Source organism: Strix uralensis, chromosome Z (assembly GCF_047716275.1).
Source record: "Strix uralensis isolate ZFMK-TIS-50842 chromosome Z, bStrUra1, whole genome shotgun sequence".
Lineage (NCBI taxonomy): Eukaryota > Metazoa > Chordata > Aves > Strigiformes > Strigidae > Strix > Strix uralensis.
The window spans coordinates 49,428,021-49,448,576 of NC_134012.1; the positions used below are offsets into that span (position 1 = coordinate 49,428,021).

A 20,556-nucleotide genomic window follows, 5' to 3' on the forward strand; every position below is an offset into this window, starting at 1 on the left:
TAAATATGAAGGGGGTAGATGACAGTTGAGGTAGTTGCTCTTTCACCGTTTATTGAATGTGACCTGACCACCACACTTTCCTTTCCACCTTGTGCCAAGGACAGTTGAAAGTATGTGTAGCTCTTCATGAACTCTGGTGATTTACTGCTCCATATGTAACAAATCTGGCACCAATTTCAGTGTGTCTTAATATACAGAGCTGCAGACTGTGGTGGTTCAGAAGCAGCTGCAGCCTGCTGTGAGGTTCCAGCCTTTGGAAAGAAGATGGACAGATAGATAGCTGGAGGTAGCAACTGTTTGGCCTGTCCATTTTAAATCACTGTTGAGTTTTGGTCCTGTTTGTTCCTCACTGAACTGTACAAATGTCTTCACACAGTTAATCTCAGGCAGTCTGCAGCCCATGTCAAAGCCTGGGCTTTGGAATCTCTGTCATACGGTATAGCTAACTCTCAACAGAGGTTGCAAGCCCAAGCTAGTGGCTCTGTGAACATGCAGTCATTTGCAATCACTTTGTGTTTTTTCAAGTGACAGTGAGATATCCGTTACAGCTATTCAAATAATAGAGAGAAGCAACTGTTTTAAAAAAATCGCTTATAATTAAGGTAAGCATTTAATGTTGCAGTGACTCCGTGAGTCATTCGTTTACTTGGGATCCTCTTACTAGCCGCTCCACAGGTGCAAATAAGGGAATTCCAAAGGCAAGTCAATATTTGGGTCCTGTTTTGTTTAGAACTAACTGGTTTGCGAAGCCCCACCTTTATTTTAGTATGAGTCTATGGAAAGAATTTTCCATTTGTTTTTAATCACTTTCAGCTCTGTGGAAAAGACCTGCACAAGTATTTGGGACTTTTTGATTATGAAAGATGCTTTTATTGAGTGTTATGATTGTGACTTCAGAGTCAAAGACTACTATAAAATATCTAGTGTTATTTCCTTTGGGAGTGGGCTTTCCCTGTAAAGGAGCACTTGATATTTCTAGATCTTAGTTCAGCTTTTTAGTCTTACAATAGAAGTGCGAGGTAACTGAATTATAGATGCTCTATAAGAACATCTATTCTCCTTATATTTTAGCTCCCCATGGAAGATGATATATTTTTAGGCAGCAACAGAAATACAGACTAACTAAATGGATTGGAAACTAGCATGGGGTTTGCATCACTTTTGTAGAGCTATCTTTTCTGTCTGACAGAAGGTGACCATTTTCACTGTGCCTCAATTCCCTTATTATTAAAAAACTTACTATTATTCACCTGCCACAGGCTTGATACAGTAGGAATAAATATTTTTAGGAACACAGATGCTGCATCAGTTGAGGGTATACAAGTTACTTAGACATAAATTATCTTATTTGGTGTATCAGAGTCTAATTCTCTAATACCTATAACATACTTCCATGATCCATGCAGGAATGGCACTAGTGATATCACATTGCATGTAAGAAGGCATCAAAAATTTGCATTCTTGTACCTTATGCATTTCATTTTTGTTGAGAACCTTGAGTACTTTTCCTGCCTGGTTTGAAAAAGTTTACAGTTGGAATATTGCACTGCTCTGCAAAATGTCCTATCCACTGTGTTAACAAAAATTCTAAGTTTGGGGAATCTGCAGATGACTTAAGCTGTATTTTCAAGTGCTTTGTGCCAGCAGACCAGTGACCAGAATCCAGACCATAAACCTTAACCCAAGGGTTTTATTTTTCCAAGATATCAGAACCCCAAAGTAGGTACAAAAAATGAAAGGACCTCCTTAATCTGGGTTTATGTTGCAATGAAGCAATGAAGTAAAATGCAAAATCAGAGAGGCATGCTATTTGTTTTAACTGATGCAATGATGTAGGAAGAGACTTTTCCTCTCACACATGCCTTTTGTCCAGAGACTCTAGTTCTGAATACTCCTGGCCAACATGAAACACTGGATGTTAAAGCTTTTCTCAAGCAGTGAGGGAGTACCTTTTCACTCATAAGTAACCATGTTCAGGGAGGGCCACAGTTTGAAGTCTCAGGTAATAAATGTAACCAAAATTAAGCACTCAGTCCCGGTAAAGGCTTAAAATAAGATCCATTCTTTCAACCAATGTAAAACATAAGTTGGTTGATGACAGCATTGCTATTCCAACCTATATTGAGTAAAAATCTATCCCAAAAAGGTGATAAGACTTCCTCCAGCCTCTGAGTTTAAACAGGGCTATTTTGCACATTTTCTTTGAAGCAGGCTTTTACAAATGCTGTTTTCTTCCCTGTGAATATGCTCGGTAAATATTCTCATACCAGCTATCCCAGGCCCATTCAGAGGCCTAGTTTTGACAGAGGAATAGCCATATGCCACAGGCCTGAGTGCCTACCAGCAGGTATTTCAGTGAAATGTTCAAACCTTGGTTTTTATAACCATATGTAACCAGACCTTAAGTGAACTTGGTCTTTGCAGTAGCAAGAGACCCTCAGCATTTACAGAGTAGTTCTCTAATCTCCAGAGCTATTCTGGCTCCTCAGGATTGCCTGTCCTTATGCTTAGGACACGCACTTTCAGGGCCACCCTTTTAAGTGAGTGGTCAACAGGTCTCTGCACCTAGCACCAAGCACTCACACAGCTGTTTTGCAATTCTCTTAAGGGCAAAGCTTTGGTTTTGCCTGCAGATAGAAACAAGGGAAGAAACATTTTTCAGCATGCTTATTTAATCAGAGTGCTCATTGCAAACAGGTGATGTGTTTCAGGGGCATCTTTTTCAGTTAGGGAGAGAAGAGGAGGTTCATTTTTCTGGCTGCTGCTCTCAGAGCTTCCTGAGACAGTGACCTACAAGAAAATCAAACACTTTGTATTCACAGTGTGATTTAAAAAACAAACAAAATGAAAAAAACAGAGATATTGAGGGTCTGAATCTGAATACTGAGTGGCAGCAGAGAGCAGGATGTAGATGTCTTCTGGAGCAGTTTTGCTTTCTGGTCACAGAACATGTTATGCTCATGATAGCTTTGTGATTCATGCAGTTCGCAGGGAAACCAGCCAGATCAGAGTAGCATGTGCCACACAATCCTCTTATGTTGTTTCTCTAATTATGAATTAAGGAAGCAGGCTAATGAGGTTTCATCCCCTAAGAAATACATTCATTCACATTTAATCATCACATTTTAAAATGTTCTTCACCACAACTGGCCATAGGTCAGCCAGTTAGCTAAACTAGATCTGGGAGAACACAGGGCCCTGAAATAATATAAATCTAAAATCAAGAGCAGGATGGTCATGAAAAATAAACCAAAATATGAGCCAGTGAACAGCATATGCACATTATCTTTGTGGTTCAGAAAAGGATTTTTTTTCCTACTGGGAATTGAAGTGCAAATAGAGTTGATTTTGACGTTATGTGTTCCTCTGAATCTACAATAAGACAAGAAGGAGGCACACCTCAGGTGTCAAGAAGTTAGGCTTTATGAGAAAATAAGGTACTTATCCATCTGTACCAATGATTTTTAGTGAATTGGAGAGTAAAAGCAAAGAGGAAATAGGTCTGGAAAAGATGTTTCATTATTTGTTAAAAAAGCCCAAACTTTTCTTATTTAGCATGCAGGAATAACCAATTAAGTTAGAAGCATTTGTCTGTAGTGTAGTGTAGTGTAAAGTACCCACAGGATTCAAAGATTTGAGATCTAATTATTGAATAAAGCTTAACATGAGCTACAAGGGCCAGAACTAGTCATGAAGGCCCGCACAATTGGCAGTTTTTCTTCCTTTACCATCTGAGAGGCTAGACCTACTGTCCATGACTGGAACATAAGACTCTCTGACATTTAAGGACAGCAAAGTCTTTCATGAGCTAAACTGGCAAGAGCAGAATACGTAGTATGGTTGAAAAGTACTGAACTTCACGTCGTTCTACTTGTCTCTGCAAACAGAGTCACTGTAGACAGGTCACCTCTTTTAACCTTGGGAAGGCTATATCCTTGCGACACAGCTTTCTCTTGGCCATGAGAGGAGTGTGAAAAAAGAACTATAAGGATTAGCTAATGAATAGCACATCTTGTATCTCTGTGGTTTAGAGAAAAAACTTTGTAATGGGAGCAGGGTTACGTATAGAGTGAACTTTGATTCTGCTCTGTTCCTCTATACATCAACAATGGAAGAAGATGAATAACGCTCAAACAGCAAGAGACTGTCACCCAGGCTTAAATAACAAATTTATGTATGCTAAGATTTTGTAGTGAGTTAGACAGAAAGTAACTCTAGGCTCAGTTATCCACAAGAACATTAAGAAACTCTGTTTATGCAGCAAGGGACCCTCTCTGAGCAACAATTCCTGTTAGAGGGTTCAGAGCTCACAAACCTTTCAGCATGGGAAGGAAAAGAGCGGCTCACGTGCTGGTTATACATAGGTGAAAACTCACAGAATGAAAACTCCCACATGTCCTGTATTTCTGTTAATCTAGTTCTCATCAATGACAGTTACACAGACAGGGATAGCATTTTCATTCCCAGAAGAGTCCCTTTTGTCAGCTTTTCCCTTGCATATGGCATATGCCTTCCCAGGGACCCTTTGTTACTGAGCCTTCCCATGTAAAACATGTCTGTGATAAACAATTTCTCTTACTGCAAAATCTCTAATAATGACTCTCCAAAACAAAAACAAAACCACCAAACCCTCGCAGTTTGCTGAATTCATGTAGATACTGCACTTTGCTCCACTCCTGATGTTACTTTGCATCCCTATGTCTTTCTGTTGAAGCTCCTTCACCGATATCTTAGTTAATACACCAAATCATAGTCAGGCTGAGTTCTTCCTGCTGTTGCCAACCTGAATGAGTTAGTAGTATTAATGCTTTACAGCAGTATCTCTTACCACTTAAGGATTTTAACTGAAACACATGTAAAAAGCTCTCTTCAATTTACAGTGACACTGCTCAATAACACCTTCCCAGACGAAAGCATATGAAACACTAAACATCTGTTCATTGCCCTATGAAAGCTAATTGTCAGCCTACAGCATATTGCTACATCATCAGCTGGCCATTTAGCACTACTCCAAAGCTCGAGTACTTTCATATGCTAGAAGGTTTAATACTTTGGCTGTTCAGCCATAACAATGTGCAAATACTATTTTGTTGTTACTGGTTTCTGTGTTTTAGACCAGCATAGGTTATGTGAACATATTTGTGTAGGGGAAAAGGTGACTCTATTTCTCATTATATTGCTTGATATTTATTGATTAAATATTACTTTTGGTACGTATCAGCTTTATGCTTGTGCTGTACAGCGCAGAAGATGTGTAGCTAGTGCTTAGGAAGTAGCAAAGTGCTGACTGTGGTATTGTGTTCTAAGGACTCTGGACCCAATTAATAATTTCTCTAGAGGTTTCCTGTACTTGTGCCCTTTATGTTGGATAGGTTACCCCCTTATATTTCTGGTATGGCAGGCATAAGTACCTGGTAAGCACCTATGTCTGAAACACTGAAATTCCTGTATTATTCTATGCAGTGTATGATGCCATATTTACTGTGGCTAAACAGTTTTGAGGACAACTTGGGTAGATAGTTATCTTTTCTGCTTATATTTTCTCTGCCTCACTTGCTAGGCATGTGTGTGGCTAGCTGAAGTAATGCCTAAGTTTCTGTATCAATGGATCTTGGTACAGCTAGCTGCTGTCATTGCTGCTGTGCTTCTTGGCTGTCTCTCTGATTTTTCCAGTTCCCTTGACCTGACTAAATCAGTGATCTACAAGCTATTGGGTTTGTCCTTTGATTTTACCTAGTAAGCAAAAGCAGAATGAATATGCTATATTTGAAGTTAGTTAAGTGAAACTGTTCATTTCCTGTGGGAAGGGTGAGGAGGACAAGAGGCAATGGGTGCAAACTGAAATGCAAGACATTTTATGCTGTGAGGGTGGTCAAACACTGGAAGAGTTTGCCCAGAGGGGCTGTGGTGCCTCCATCCTTGGAGATACTCAAAACCCGACTGGACAGTCCTGAGCTACCTGCTCTAGGTGACCCTGCATGAGCAGGGTGGCTGGACCGCCAGCCTCAGCTAACCTCTGGTGCTGTGCCACTCTCACAACAACTTGATCTATGCCAAATGAAGAAGCTCAAGCCCAACATCTGGCTTGACAAGATTTTTCAGGAATTGGTTCATAGTGAATGAGAAAGAAACATGGTAAACACTCGGGTATGCTGGAGCCCAGGAAAAGCACAGGGGATTCTTTACGCCTGCAGTGTCACTGTTCTTAATCCTTCTTTCCGTTTTGGGCTGCACATTCCCTTGACCCCTCTTTGGCACAGCCTCCAGGTCCAGACTGAAAAGACTCTTGCAAAGCACCTACTGCCTTCCCACTGGCCTTCAAGGAGTAATTGCCTCCCAAGGGCATAGGTTCATTTAAAAACTGTTACACTGCTCAAACATTTTTTTGAAATTTGATACAGCCTCCCTGGAAGCAGGGTCTCATAAAATAAATATTTTCTGGGCTTGTCAATATGGAGGGAAATATGGGCTCATCTAAAAAGGATACTGTTAAAACTTAAACTGGTGCCTGGGTAACCAGCAGTCACTATGAGACTAGGGGACTTGCTACACAGTTACATTATTAGCTGCATTAAATGAATGAGATAGCCTCAGTGCAGGCAGCTTTGATAATTTTGGTAAATTTAATTAGAGTTAACTTTTTCCAAGATGGTGCTTTCCTTGTAACTAAATCTGGAGGATAAAACGAAGCACCAGTGAACTCAGTGGCAGAACTCCCACCAACTTAATTGGGATCAGGATTCTTCACATGTTTGAAATACTTTCAGCTTTTTAAAGCCTTTTCTAATAGTGTATTGCTTGGAAAAGACTTCGGTGTTCATGAGGAATGTTTTAGCAAAGTGTGATGAATATTTTAGTTACCATGAGAAAAAGGCTGAAAACTTTGAAATGTGCACAAATCCAGTTTTATTTCAGTTACCTTCTTCAGTAGGTATACAGAATACTTTTGAAACTGGACATTAGCTGAATTAAGTATGATTAGTCTTATTAAAAACACAAATCTCTCCCCAATCAGTTTTGAAAATCATTGTGCATGAAGCACTGCGCTGCTCCTATTTAAAACAAGATCTGACAAATGAAATTGTAAAAAACAAAAAGTAAAAAATGCACAGAACTATCAAAATGGCCTAGAGCTTTAAAACCTAAAAGTCTTAATTAAAACAAACAAACAAAAGCTGCTGCTAGTTGTATCTACTGTACTACCCATAGGTACAAGTGACTGGAAGCTTAGAAGTTTATAATAGTTACTAATTACATTGAGAGCATACATACACATAGGACTATTAAGTAGTGTCAGATGATGTTTAAAAACCCTATTTCTGATTTCTCAGTGTGGTATTAGAAGTGGAATTAAAAGGAGGCTAGAATCAGAAAACAAACTACTTAATTCTGACAGGAGCCTAAGAAAAGGCATCTAACCTCTGAAGTAGTTTATGGCACTAGTAAGCTTAATGTCCCATAATTGGCATTCGCTCAGGGGAACTGCGGGTAGCCTGGAAGCTGCCCTAGTATACTCCTATGTACAAGGTATAGAAATACAGCTGGCTGTCAGCCTTAGCCATGCAAGTCTTCTGTCCCTGGTTAAACATTCAGCAGGTCTTATGCAAACACATGCTGGTGCTTCTCAGTTGTTCTCCTGTGGCACTGCTGTTGCCTAAAAGGAAAGAGGAGAGGTTGCTGTTTTACGGAAAGAGACAGTCACCACTGACTTCATGTTCTCAGCATGCACCTTTACCCCCAGAGTACCTCAGAGCCTTAAAATACTCAGTGCATTTATTTTCAGTACTCCTTGCTAGTTTTAGAGAGGACACTATGCACCTGACAAAATAACCTTGTTCATTGGCTCTGTGTGACCACAAGCAAGCCCACAGCAGAAGGGACAGCTGAGGAGTGATTCCTCCTTCAAGCTATCTTCTTTGCCTGATACTCTGCTCTACTTTGTTTTGACAAAAACTGCTTGAATGTACAGCTTGGAAGACAGGCTGCAAAGAGAAACCACCTCTCCCAGCAAAATTCTTGGCAGCAGGAACTGATGTGCTCTGACACCCAAGACAAAATCAGTTTTCTCTCAGTGAAATTTCACATCAGTATTCTCATGGTTTGTACCTGATCTGCGTAAACAGTTACTTCCACAGGCAAGTCCTTGGACATACTACGTACTATTTTAAGGCTTATATAACTTGTTATGTATTTAGTGGAGTTAGTTAATTAGAACTTCATCATGACCAGAAGCCACTAGGGATTTACCTGTGTGTTTTACCTGCAGAAAAATTTAAGATAAAGAGGAAGCACTGAATGTGCTTTAGCTAGACAGATCTTCTCACTCATAAAAGATACATAAGTATATTTTACATTACTCTCTTGGTATTTTTAACTTATAGCTGTCTGTCTTCCTATGTCTTTTTGAGATCTAGTAAGCTGAAGAAAGTTTGATTTTCCAGTCATCTTTCCAGAAACCCTCACTGAGACCAGAAGGTTTTTGTAGTGTGAAGTCATTTCAGGCAGCTGGAGGGCCCAGACTTGCTACCACTTTCTCCCTTACTGGAATTCCATTTACAGGAATTCATGAAAGAGACCCAATGATTAAGATTTACCTCTCTGCTGTAAGCCAGATCCAGTTTCCCACAAAAGGTACTAACATTGCCAGATGGTTGCAGATCAACAGTAGGAAAATAGTCCAAGTCAAAATGTCTAGTCTCACTTGCTATCTTACATACTTCATATTCAAGAAACACTTAGAACAAAAAGGAAGCAAGCAAACACTGAACTCTTATGTGAATTTTGTTCAATATTTTTCCATGTTAATTTCCCTTTAAAATCTGAATTATAAATTTGAGTTTACTTTCTCAAAGACCTTTCAAACTCAGGAAGGTCAAAGTTTGTGTTTCAGCTGTTTGGTAAAGTTGTAATCATGTAATGTGACAAGCTTCGAAGAAATAATTTACATGGTACTTGTCGATTATATAAAACTTTAACAGGATCTTAGTAAGGGCTCACTCCAGGAAACTCCTAAGCACTGAATTTCTGGCTTCAGTGAAAGTGTTCTGTATCTAACAAAACTGAACAGTCTTTGAACCCCTGTGGCTGAACATCAAGAATCTGTCTTTTCTCCCCATATAAGTAGTTATGATTCCCAATGCATGGAAGAGCACTAAAAGGAACCCTATTAAACTCTCCCAGATGTCCTAGCATAGTCCCCCAAAGCTGATCTTAAGATTTCTTTTCTATCCAAATAAAATCTCATGGCATTGCTCAAGAATGCAGACAACAGCCAGCCAGCCTACTCTCACTCTCAGAGCAAGTCTTTCTGTGTCAAAGTTTTAATTTTAAAGAATTCAAATAAATTTATTAAAGAATACTTTAGAGTAAACTACAAGGGTTAAAACAACTGACTTGAAATGTGATGCTTTTTGGCAGAACAGTTGAGGCAGGAAATGTTACACATGACTTAAGTTCGCCAAAACAATGTAGCTGCTTCACAGTTTTCCATTCACTACAGTTGCATTTACCATCATTTGCTGCCTGAAGACACTTAGCTAGTAGCAAAATTCTCATTAATCCTCCACTCTTCTCAGAACTAATTTCCTCCTGACAAGGAGGCGTCAAACTACAAAGCAGGGAACTCCACATGAGGGAGGTGCAAATTGACAAATCGAGTAGTATTTGGAAGCAGGTTCTATGCTGGTCCTATCTCTGTGCAGAGATGCCCCGCAGAAGGCAGGGCTGCTGGACATCCTGCTTGTCATGGGGCACGGGTGCTCTGCCCTGCGCAGGCAAGAGGGCAGCCCCTTGCGCCCATCCCCACAGGGGCTCAGAGCCTGGGGCTGGGTGGGGAGCATGTAATCTCGTACTTACACAGAGAGTCCTTTCTCCAAACTGGCTGTAGAAGGTCATTTTGACTTTGTGCTTGTGTCCAGTCCTCTGATCAAAGGTGTTACAGCTGTCGAAGGGTGGGCTGTACAAATGCAGGCTAACAGCAGATTCAGTGTGGCTTATGTTCTCCACACGGTGCAGGCCAATGGAGTCTACACCAGCGAGGGCATGAAAGAAAAGGCTGTGTTAGTGGGAAGATTTATCAAGATCTCAGATGCCTGTAAAAATGCTTTCTAATCTGAAACTCATGAGCAAGCCAGTTAGGCATGCCCGTGCTTTTATGGGCAATGAGTAACTCAGTGCGGGGATTTTGACTGCTGTTCTCTAGCACAGATTCCTAAATACACTGGTAATTCAAAATATGTTATTGCTTTCCACACTTCATGTAACTTCTGGATTATCTGCTACAGGATAAAGGCCAATAGAAATCCAGAGATACTTAAGGAAGGCCACGCTGTCAATAATTTTCTAGCTACCATTCCTAAAGGACTTCAAGGTTATTTACTTTCCTAGCAGTACGCTGCTGTTTCAGATGCTCCAGAAGCAGGAAGCTTTGTGTTTCTAAAAATTAGCAAGACACATTGCAGGGAAAAAGTTTTTGTATTGCTAATTCTTATCCTGGTGACGGGGATATCAGTCACATTTAAGTCAGCTACGTGTATTTGGGGCATGGACTTATGGACAGAGATATAATTGTCTTCTACTGCAGGCATCTGTTTCCTAATTAATCCTTCCATTTTATTCATTTGGAGAACAGCCTTTTCATTTGTCTGCTCTTTTGACTAAGGTGACAAATAAGTAGTGACTGGCATACTTCCAACTCTTAACTGAATAGTAAGCATAATTGAACACGTAATAAAACAAGGCACTGTCTGTTGTATGGTTACTAATGAAGTAATGGTACTTTCTCCAATGGTGGAGTAGAATTCAAGCTATTACATAAAAATCTAAGAATTACATCCATGAAGAAAACTATTTCCATTCTACACTACAGTGGAGTTTTTCAGTTACTTAAAAGAGACCTTGAATTTAGATTTATAACCCTGCTGTAAAAACAACTCAGGCCTTTGTACTTGAATTAATATGTTATATAATACCTAGGCCTGTGTTGTGCAATGTAGGCACGATACCCTGAGAATCATGAGTACACTCTTAACTCTGATACATTTGAAGTGTAAGCCCAAAGTGTTATTAACATAGTTTATCTAAATAGAGGACATAGGGGAAAAAAAGTCTTAAACCTGTGCTCATCTAATGGAGATTTGAATAAACACTGTTTAGTGAGTTCTAACTTTAAGAATAAAGTACAAGAACAACCAAGAACCACACAATAGAAACATGAAGGTCACTCACTATTGAAGTAGTTAGAGCAATAAACACACTGTCAGTGTTTTCCTTCTACTTGTTTTACCTGTTTCTTTTGAACCAAAACATTTGTTATGAAACATGGCAGAGATCCAAACTGCCTCAGAGAACTGGATACCAAATTTGTTTAAAACAACCAAGGAAACTTTGGATCAAATGCACACAGGGTGGTTGCATCGGAAAAGAACTGTATAGGTCGGAAAACCTGACTGAGTCTGAGAACCCACACCCCTGGCATGGGAGCATCAGCAGATGTGTCAAACTCCTTGCATTTCCTGTCCTATGGATTTTGTGTTTTCACTTAATGTGGCATACCTTCAACAGAGGGCTGTAGAGCACTAATCTTTCTTCCCCAATGCCCTCACCTGTCTTAGTCCATAATCCAACATAAGGCTCCCTCCAGCTGGGGAGTTCCCAAGCTCAGCCCCACAAGCTGCATGCTCCGGTTTTTAACTCATCACATAAAAGGCAGATGGCCCCCTTCTCTGATGCTTTGCTTTTGTTCTGTTGAACCCACTGCTGTTCAGCGTGATGTGCAATATCTTTCATAGCATCAGAATACGTTACACCCAGATGGCAACTCCAGGATGGCCTCCAGTGTGGCACAAAGTGGTGATAGTTACAGATACATGCAACGGGATGGATTTAGGTATCTAGGTAGCCTTACTGGTGGAGACTTAGTCACCTCTCAGTATCTGTGGAGTCAGGCGTGTTTTTTTGTAGATTGGGTAGACCTGAACATTTAAATTCTGCTGACACTGCACTTCAGCACTACAGTCTTCTGTCAATTTGGACAAGAAGTAGCACTGAGGATAAAAGCCTCTGTTCCTGGCTGATCAATTTATTCCATAGACAGCTTTTACATTTTTGACCTAGTATTTCCATGACTAACTAAAAGGATTATTTCTCTGAAAAAACATAAAGGTGATTAAGCTATCTAAATTTTGGTTCCCCTGTTTCTCATAATATACTATTCAAGGTCTATGCTTACAAGCAATTTCATATAGTCATTCAGTACACAGTGCTGAAGGCTGCTTGGTCTAGAGGAGAAAACCAGCATATTTAAGTATCAAACAATTGTTGCAATGTCTTAAGACTGAGTTAAAAGGACATTTTTTTGTTGTCTGTTTTACTGAACCCAAAGAAAAGGTTGTGCAGAATCTAGAGAGCCATGATCTTAAACTGTGCATAAATCCATTGGTATTATACTGCTAAAGGTAGGAGACTAGAGAGCAGATGAACTCCTCTGTCAGGAATAAGACTCATGCATGGGTAGTTGTCAAAACAAGCTTAATAGCTTACCATTAATGTAGGCACACTGATTTTCCCTCAAAACTCGTTCTGATTTCTTAGTCATTTCACCATTCCCTTTTTTCTCAGGCCATTCAAACAGTGTCTCCTTTAGATTTCCCTGGAGAATCTTCATAAAGCAGTGTGAGTCAGTGTGATCATGGATGCTGCTATATATGTAAAGAGAATAATCAAACTCAGTATGATACACAAATTTAATTTCAGTACAGCAAACAGGACAGATGGCATAGTATATTATATCTGGACATAGCCCTAGAAACAAGTGTCATTGCACAAAAGCCTTAGGAAAAAAACATTCAGTGACTAAGGTATGCCTACTTAAAACTGCTACTTTAGAAATGCATTCAGATAAGGTCACATACAGCAGGACTTGGAAAAGAGTCAGATATTGATCAACTGTGACTTTGCCACAAGGAAATACAAAGGAAGTCTGGAGAAGGGAGGAAGACAGAAAAATTCTTCAGAACATAAAAACTCTTGTGGGCCAAGAAACAAAATGACTTTACACAGTGACCCCAGGCAGAGATTGGTATAAATTTGCAAGTATACCTGATACTGGCAGATCCACCATGCTCACTCCCAAAACATGGGAGAACTTCTTAATTTCTATGGTCTCTTCACTGCTGGGGCACCCAGGCATTTGTTGAAGAAAAAATGCAGTACTTACTCTGATAGTACTAAGTACAACTAGCTACAGTAAGTTGTTAATTTCACTCGTTTGGCAAAACATGAACAAACCAGCAGGATCTGGTATGATTTGTTTGCTTGCTTGATCTGTTTCCTTGCTCCAAAGTATGTTTTAATTGCTACATTAGGAGACATATGGAGTAGATATCTAGTTGAGTTTTGGGGGGTTTTGTTTTTGTTTTTTAAATAGAGGACTAACTGTTATAGAAGTCAATGGGATTAAGACAAAGGGAGAGCTCTCCATTCATCAGTGATGAGGGAGAAGGGGGAATTTGACCCTCCCGGAAGTACAGTGTTAATGAGTTTCAGTCAAAATCTTAGTACTTGTACTAAGTTTTCAGTACTTGTACTGTACAGTACTTGTACTGTTTTCAGTAAACAAATGTCAGGGTTTCTTACAAACTGAGATGCCAAGAGAGCAGAGCTTGCTTCAGGCACAGAACAGTTCACAAATGCCACGTTGTCACGATCCTTCCACAAGCCATGAGAACAATTTGATCCTCCTCACGTAGGAACCAAAACCAACTTGTGGTCTCACTCTAGCTCTAGCAAATGCTCATCCAACTCAAACACAGTTTGACATAAATTAAAGGCTTTGTGGGAATAGCCCGGAAGGAGTAGAGGTAGTGGTATTGGTTCCTATATCCCTCTGAGTATAATGTCATGGCCTCCCCTATAGAATACTGTAAATGTTCAATTGCACGTTCAATTAAAACAAATGAAAAACTGCTCCAACATCTCCTTAGGTTTTCTATTTATATGTGAGAATAAACAGTCAAAATCTGCAAGTTTTGTTATTCTGTATTTTGTTTTAGCCAACATTTTGTGAAAGACCCTCCAAGGGACAGATCCTGCCCCCATGTTTGTAGGACTACAGAACCCCATATACAGTCTGTGTACACAACTCAGGAGACCACATCAGCAGCGTGGTCCATTTTGAGGGAGGAAATGGGATACATGAACCTAAAGAAAGCCAGGTACTCCTGGAAAGGGGCTCCCTCCTCACAACACCTGCATTCCTAACCCAAACATATTTTTCTCATCCTGTCACAGAGACAAGGTTTAAATACCATTAGAGAACAAAGACTATTTAAACTGCATCAAGTCCTGCTTCTTGCAACCAAGTGTTGGATGGGTGCCTGCCCACAGGACCCACTGCATCTCTGGGACTAAAAGCTTCCTCTGACAGGAGAGAAGCTCAGATTTGTTAGAAAAACAGAGCATTTTCAAAAGAATGCTCTAAAAATGTCCATGAGGTACAGACTTGCAAAAGATACAGACAATACTCAGAACTGCTATACCAGTAGGAGCTCTGCACTCCTTAGTTTCCAGACACTTTCTGATAGCTCACATAGGGTTGATTATTATTCTCTTTTTATATGACAGTGAAAGATACAGTAGCTTTATATCTGTCTGCTAAAACCATGGTCTTTGGATACGAACCTGCCATGCCCTTCACCCCAGCACAAGATCATCAAGTTGAACTTCCCATTTCCATTGTCCACAAGATTTCTTGTATACCTGAAATACAAAGTGTTTGCTTTTTACTGTACTGATATGCCTATAAAAGACAAAATTATACAAAGATATTTATGAAGGAAGCTTGGGACATATAAAAATCCTTTTTCTTCTCTTTCTTGAAAGTCAAGTTTTACGTGAAAAAAAAAGAAATTGTATTTGTAAGTTTCTTTTTTTGTAAGAAGCCTTTTGTTCTTTTTCTGGGGAAAAAATTGACATATTTAATATTTTATAATAATGCTTTTGAATTACATAATGATTGGAGTTTAGGAACTGTGAGTCTGAGACTAGGGTGGTAGACAGGATCAAATCAAAATAGTTATTGAATGAAGTCACTTCAGCAGCTGGCTTATAATTAGAAACAGAGGACTGCAATGAAACAAGAAAAATACATGGTTACATTCTTCTGCAGCCCCTTTTCAGATATTCTTGGCTTTCCTTCCATTATGCAGCACTCATTTGTACAAAGCCAAAAAACCCAAAGAAAGAAGATGTCAGGCTTTCCGTACATGGTCCTCCTACTCTGTTCCTGAAAGTTCTATGTCTTGAACTGTAGCATTCGTATGTGGATAAAACACCTGTGAGGTAACTTCTGCCAGCACCTACTTTCAAACAAATTTTATCAGAGCAAGATTTCTCACAGATTTTTCATGTGCTAATATACAGGTGGCACAGAATAAGCTTGATTCTGAAGGCTTTTTATCGATATGCATGTTCTAGACAGTGATTTGCTCTCAGGGCTTGAAAACATCTTTATAGCAACATCTTATGCTTGTTTCCTTGTACTCTCCTGCAGGGCTCCCTCGGGCTACCAGTCGTCTCATTCTATTGAAAAGTTCACTAGAGAAGGGACTGGGATTTTGCTCTATACATTACTTTCTGTAGTGGGGGTCTTCTGACCTGGGACTGCTGTTTCTAGCTGTTATGGTGCAAGTATCCCAGTGGGATCTTCTGATTTCATTTTAGCTTTAGTCATGACTATTTGCACTTTACTTTGCCAAGTAAAGCAAATACTTATGCTGATGACAGGATGCCTCACTCTCGCCTAAAAGATTGAAACATGGGCACACAGAAAGCGCACTGATGTCAACTGAGTGGGTTTTTTTGATTAGTTTCCCCATAAGACCACTCTATTTTACTCAAGATAAGATGGTCATAAAAAATTACTTTCAAAACATAACATGTATCTATATGCTGCCTCTCACTGCACCCACTGTTTGAGCGTATATTAGGTAGAATATTTTTATTATGATGTCAGAACATAAGCAATCAATGCTGGCATTTGACTGAACTTTTCAAGTGCTGTTATTTCTGTACAGCAGGTCTGGCTGCCCAAAAAAACCCCAGGCTGTCATCCATACTTCTAATGTTAGCACACTTTGTTTTTCCAATTCTTAGTTCTCTATGTTCTGTTAGAAATTTCACCATTTGTTCTGAATGGAGGATAGTCAACAAGAGGTGAAAGGAGGCTAAAAAAAAGTCAAGCCAGAATGATGCTTTCATGAGAGCAAGGTTAAAAGGAAAAGTTGGGGAATTTTTCTTGGTTATTTTAAAGGAAGTACTCAAATGAAATGTATTTATATTGAAATTTAAGACGGGGAAGCCAGCAGTGGCAGGAATAAATCAGTTGTTAGCGAAGTAGGAGAGACTTAAAACCCTAACAGGTATTTTCCTTCCTCCTGGCAAGCAGCAAAAAGCCTCGACCTGCACTGTCCTGGAGGAGGAAAGGGTTGGGGGAGAGACGGTTCCCGACCCACCGGTAATGCCGGGAATACACGCACCGGCTCCACCACAGACACTAGACACCCACTTTGGAGCGGTCTGCTCCCCCACCCCTGCGCGCCGCGCAGCCCCCGCGCGGCGGTTTCTGCTGCCGACATGCTTCTTTTTGGGCTTTTTCTTTTTTCTTTTCACTTTTTTTGGTTGCTTCGGCACGCTTCTGTCTCCTCCGCGGATTACCCCGGCGGTCCCCCGGCTGCAGTCCTGCGCGCCGGTCCCGCCGGGGCGAGGACGGGCGTACCCCACAGGACCGCAGCCGGGGGACCGCGTACCCTCACTGCCGGCAGGCCGGGCCCGCAGGACCGCAGCCGGGGGACCCCACCGGTGCCGGGTGCAGGGCGACCGCCCGCCCGAGCCCGCCGGTGCCGCCATTGGCCGCCGCCGTCCCGCCCGCTCCCCGCCCCCGCCGCGGAGCACCGCGGAGCGCCACGGTCCCCTGTCCCCCCCGCCCCGGGGGGCCTTTGCCATCCCCCCCTCCTCCCCCCGCCCCAGCGGGGCGCTGCCGGAGGGGCTGTGGGCCAAGTCGGGCCGCGGGAGAGCGTCCGCCCGGCGCCCCGGCGGCCCTTGCCCGCCGTCCGCGGCTCTGCCCCGCTTGCGCGGTGAGGGGCGCGGCGCCGGGGGCTCCCTGCTCCGGGGTGTTTTGTACCTGTACTGGTCGAATTTGGCGTACTGCAGCCACTCCTCGGGGTTGCTCTCGTAGGACTCCATCAGCGCCTGCACCTCCTCCACGCAGACTTTGTCCTCGGCGAATATCCGATGGAGGATGCGGACCAGCTCCTCCAGGCTCCGCGCCTTCCATGTCTCCGTCTGCACCGGCTGCTCCATCATCGCCAGCTGCTCCATCGCCGCCAGCCGCTGCCCCCGGCCGGCCCCCGCCGCCTCCCTTTATGCGCCGGGAGGCACGGCGGGAGCCTACCACCGCCCCAGCGGGCGGAGGGGCCGGGCGGCGGCGGGCGGAGGGGCCGGGCGGCGGCGGGCGGGCCCGCGGCCAGCCGTGCCCGTCCCCGGGAGCGGGGCCACCGACCCCGGCGGGCGGGGGCAGCCAGAGCCTCGCACCGCCTGCTTCTGCCTGCCCTCCGGCCGCCGTCAGTCCCTCCAGCGAGGCAGGGCGGCCCAGGGCAGGTCCCGCTTTCACGCCTCGGTCGGGCAGGCAGGCAGGCAGGCGGCTGGGCGTTTGGCTCTCCGGTACCGCCGGTGAAGGGAATACGAACAGAAGTGGCTGTCGCTGTCGCTGCCGGGCGGAAGGCCGCTCTCCCTCTCCCCGCCAGGCCGCTTCGTGTGCGCGTCTTCGTCCCTTTTGCACAAGGTCTGCAGCTCACAAAGCGTGGCCCGCCGTTGCCTCCCTTACTTGTGTCACAGGGAAAGAAGATTTCAGACAGATAAGCTGCAGCAAAGAAGTGTCAATTTGAGGCTGGCCTTGTAAAATTACATCTAGAAGATGTATTTAAAAGCAACACTGATACCTAAGTCACACAGAAAATCGCTGCTGGAGATACATTACCATGTTGAAAGTGTCGTTCCTTGAAAACTGTGCTCTCTGCAGTCACATTTAGGTCTGCTGTAACCTCTAGCACTCGGTGTGACACCTAGAAAAGTAATGAATGGGACAAAGGAGGACAGGCTAAGATGAGAGACCATCCTTGCACTCCCCAAGTCTGTCAAACCTATATACTGGCTGCAGAGCAAGCAGATGCCATGCCACCCATCTTCAATTCCCGTTCAGCCATTAATAGGATGTTTACCAGTCATGAATTCTGGCAACAGAATTCACTATACATTATAGAATTGTGTTTTAAAAGAAATCTATCTTTTTTTTCTAAAAAAAGATTGTTCAGCTATTTAGGTCTGCCTGATGAATGTGGGGCTGGAAGTAAGCAGATTGGTGATGAGGTCTGCCGTAGCTCTGAGGCTTAAAAGTGCTCACAATACTGGCAGTTTGAGATTTCCATCAGAGATAGTTACATTGAGGGATTTCTAGCATGTCTGCTTTCTCCTCCCTCTTCCTGACATCAAGTAGGTGTGAGAAAAAAAACCACCATTAATACAGTAGCTACACCTTAAGAGGCTGGATAAATTTCTAGCTCCATGGGGGCTGGGAATACATTCCCATAGATTTAAATGGGGCTGCGATCTAGTGCATTGGAGTGAAATACAAATGTACCAAATAGGTACATTGTCAGGCATCAGTTCAGAACATCTTTTGACACACTGAAAGCAGACCCAACCGTACTTTTTTAAACGAGTGTGTGTGTGTGTGTGTGTGTGTGTGTGTGAGTGTGTGAGTGTGTGTGTGTGTGAGAGTGTGTGTGTGTGTGTGTGTGTGTGTGTGTGTGAAAGAGAGAGAACTGTGATAATTTCAAGCAGACTTTTTAAGGTCTGAAAGAACGTAAGACCATCCCTAATCTCTGAAACTCAACCAAGACACCCTGGCACTGACATCAACAACCATTGTGTGGTTAAAGAAGAAAACATCCAACCTTCCTGGGAGAACTGCAGGTAATGAACAAACACATCACATGTCTTGGTAACTTGTTCAAACTCACAGTTAAGAATGAGTGCCTTATTTCTTAGTGAAATTTGCCTCAGATCCATTTTAGCTATTGGTTGGTGTCAAAAGATTGTATGGGCAAGTAGCACTTGTTTTCAGTTCTTGCTTGAGTATTCCTATATGGGCACCGTTGAAACTCCTCTAGGTTGAAAAGAGTTAGAATTACTGCGAAACAGCCTATGCCATTTATTTCAAAAGCAGAAGTCACATAATTTTAGAGGTTGTTAGAAACAAAATCTTAGAATATAAGTTGTTGTAAGGATCTCCAAAACAGGTTGTGAAATAAACAGTGTGATAAGCTTCCAAACATTTTTTTGTTTTATTCAGAGATTCCCAGGATCTGATTTAAATTATTTTCCAGCAGTTCTAATGTCTCTCTACTTGTTTGTACACCTATGTGTCTGGTGATGTTCTGATATTTAAATCCAGAAGAAAAATGAATTATGCTCCTGCTGTTAATACCAGAAGTCTCAGAACTTTGATTCCTTTGCCACAATGTTGATGGGATCATTAGTGATGCCTCTAAATACTGCTAGTAAAAGCAAAAGGATGTTTTATACCTTCCTCTGTTATAACTAAGGGATCAGGCTGGATCTACCTACTGCAGTTGCAAACTGCTGTTGTTATTTATTATAGCTCACCTATATTGCTGTACCAATTTGTTAATGTTTTTTTCCCTTGATTATCAAAAACCTTAAATTTCTCTAGTAGTAATAGAAAATCTTATGCTTTTATTTGCTCCTATTCAAAAGTGTTTACACAATTTTTCATTTTGAATCGTTCAACATTACTTGTTGATCCTGAAAACTTCTATAGGAGTTGATTACTTGATTGCACAAAAATCACTAAGAACAGTATTTATGGCTCTCCAGATTGTTTTTCCTAATACCCCATTGACAGAAATGCCACAAGGATCTGAGCACATACAGCAGTTAACAGATTCTAGCTTCAGTCACTGAGGGTATCTGTCACTGAAAATTTAAAAGAAGAGAGCATTGTAATCTGCACAGCACGGGAATTGTCTTCACATTCTCAGTTGTGTTTCTTATAAAGGACTGTACGGTTATTTTACCCATTTCTTTTTATTTCTGAAAATCATATATTTATACCCCTACAGAAGTTAAGTATTGTGCATATTTCTCAACTGTTCTATTATTATAAATACTCTGTGGGAGGCTTTATTCCAACAAGTGTAAGGAATGTTGTAACTTTCAACTTTATAGCAAAAAGCTTAGGTCCCTTTCAATACCAATTACTTAAAGCTTCTTTGAAAAATAAGTCCAAATTTGAGGCAAATGGCACAGTGATTTACATCTAGGTATCTTACAATGCAGGATGTAACAATGCAGCTGGTGTTCAGTTCCTCAGGAGCTGGACTGCACACTGGTAATGGTATCATGGATAGTCACACATCAGTGAAGGTTAAAAAAATACAGAAACATCATTTTTGATCAGACTCTACTCTACCAATATGC

The 20,556-nt window shown here is 41.8% G+C and overlaps 1 protein-coding gene across 1 annotated transcript; it reads right to left on the minus strand.

Moving 5' to 3' along the window:
• Positions 1–6,889: 6,889 nt before the first annotated feature.
• Positions 6,890–17,484, minus strand: CDO1 (cysteine dioxygenase type 1). Its single transcript, XM_074856518.1, has 5 exons — positions 17,180–17,484; positions 14,680–14,757; positions 12,541–12,698; positions 9,856–10,025; positions 6,890–7,654 (listed from the first exon to the last, which is right to left on the minus strand). Exons 1-5 carry the CDS (start codon positions 17,374–17,376, stop codon positions 7,625–7,627), a joined length of 633 nt encoding a protein of 210 aa, XP_074712619.1. The 5' UTR covers positions 17,377–17,484; the 3' UTR covers positions 6,890–7,624.
• Positions 17,485–20,556: the final 3,072 nt, after the last annotated feature.

Excerpts from the sequence above, each read along its gene's own strand:
- CDO1 (XM_074856518.1), bottom strand. The coding sequence starts at position 17,376 with ATGGAGCAGCTGGCGATGATGGAGCAGCCGGTGCAGACGGAGACATGG. Across the intron at positions 14,758-17,179 it reads GCCAAATTCGACCAGTACAG|GTATACAAGAAATCTTGTGG; the intron begins GTACAAAACACC and ends TTTGTATTTCAG. Across the intron at positions 12,699-14,679 it reads TGGGGTGAAGGGCATGGCAG|CAGCATCCATGATCACACTG; the intron begins GTTCGTATCCAA and ends TTACATATATAG.